Source organism: Telmatherina bonti (assembly GCF_933228915.1).
Source record: "Telmatherina bonti genome assembly, chromosome: 19".
NCBI lineage: Eukaryota > Metazoa > Chordata > Actinopteri > Atheriniformes > Telmatherinidae > Telmatherina > Telmatherina bonti.
Genome location: NC_136617.1, coordinates 5,558,744 through 5,560,307, shown reverse-complemented (window position 1 = coordinate 5,560,307; position 1,564 = coordinate 5,558,744). Strand labels below are relative to the sequence as shown.

Here is a 1,564-nt window from a genome sequence, read left to right as displayed (position 1 = left end):
CATGTTTATTCCTGCTGTGAAGTTGGTCTTTTTAACATGGGAGTCTATGGGGATTTGCTCTGTTTTGCAGCCCCTAGTGGATGAAGGGGGAACTGCAGTTTTATGTACTTCCATATCGGCTTGACTTTTACCTGCCGGAGGCTCCGTCCATCTTTCTATGCGGTCGTGTGAAACTTTAAAGCCTTTGTTGTGTAAAAACAGATCGAATCGTTTTAAACCACAAAGACAAAACTGCAGAATTTCATGTTTTTATTTAATAAAATAAACGCTGAATCAGAATAAATATGATGTGGAGGAGTGTTTACTGGCTCTTCTTGGTGAAGGCCTCCCACAGAACTGCCAGCTGGGCCTGCATGTCCTGAGCGCTGGAGTCCAGCTTGGCCCTCAGCTCCTCGCCCAGCGGGGCCAGGTTCTGCTGGATCTCCTGGCTTTTCTGGGCCAGCTGGGTCTCAAAGCTCTGCGCCAGGGGGACCACGGTCCTCTGGAACTCCTCCACGCTCTGCTCCATCTTCTCCTTCACCTCCTCGGTGTAGGGCAGCATCTGGGTCTGCAGCTGGCTCATGCTCTTGTCCAGCTGGCCTTTCAGCTCCTGGCTCTTCTGCACCAGGAGGGTCTTCAGGGCCTCGGGGTCCATGGCCTCCACGTAGGGGGCCGTCTCCTTCTTCAGCTCCTCCACCTGACTCTGGACCTGAGCCAGCAGCTGCTCCACTTGGGGCTGGACGCTGCTGCCCATGGCGGCCAGCTGCTTCTCCAGACGAGCCTTCAGCTGCTCGGCCTCCTGGGAGAACTGAGTCATGAAGTCCTGGCTCAGAGGGGCGGCCTGGGCGCGCAGGGCCACGATGTACTGGTTGACCACGTCGGCGCTCTGAGAGATCTTGGTGCTGACGGGGAGAAGACGGAGGTTACTCCACCCAAACACAAACTCTGAGTCTGTACTTCTACAAGTCCTGTCTTACTTGACTTCCTGGCCCAGCTCGGAGTCCCGGATCTGCTTCAGGGAGTCCTCAGCGGTCAGCGTCACCTTGGCGACGTAGTCCCAGAAGGCGTCTTTCACCACATCCAGGCTGGTCTTCGGCGGCTCCTGCCAGAGGATGTTGGCATTGCAAACTGAGGAAACAGACGAACGTCAGCTGCTGCGGCGGCGTAAAGTCAGACGGGACGGTGTAAGAGGACTCGTGCTTACCAGAGAGAAGCGCGAGGACCAGGAGAACCTTCATGGTGGTTTCAGCGCTGTTGGATCAGTCGGAGGAGGAAAGACGGTTTCCCGGCGTCGGTCCGATGAGTTTGTGCTGCACAGACGAGCGTCTGCAGCTTTTATGTGCATGTTGGAGGGTAAAGTCCACCTGCAGCTGCCCTGCTGGACTCGTTCCCGTCACCGCTGCCACTCCACATCATGAGCTTCTGTCATTCCTCTGAAACGGCGGTGGGGGGGTTAAACTCCAACAGCCGGACCGGGAGACGTCTGATTTGACTCCAGTCACAAATGAAGGCTGATTATTCGTCCAGTGGGGGGGTTGAGGAGGCACAGAGGGTCCATTTCTGAACCAGGAGGAACAGATTTTCC

The 1,564-nt window shown here is 55.8% G+C and overlaps 1 protein-coding gene across 1 annotated transcript; it reads right to left on the bottom strand.

Moving 5' to 3' along the window:
- Nucleotides 1-301: 301 nt before the first annotated feature.
- Nucleotides 302-1,217, bottom strand: apoa4a (apolipoprotein A-IV a; the record flags this gene model as incomplete). The annotated part of the gene is made up of 3 exons (XM_079259120.1): nt 302-881; nt 957-1,107; nt 1,184-1,217. The coding sequence occupies 3 exons, from the start codon at nt 1,215-1,217 to the stop codon at nt 302-304; spliced, it is 765 nt and encodes a 254-aa protein (XP_079115246.1).
- Nucleotides 1,218-1,564: the final 347 nt, after the last annotated feature.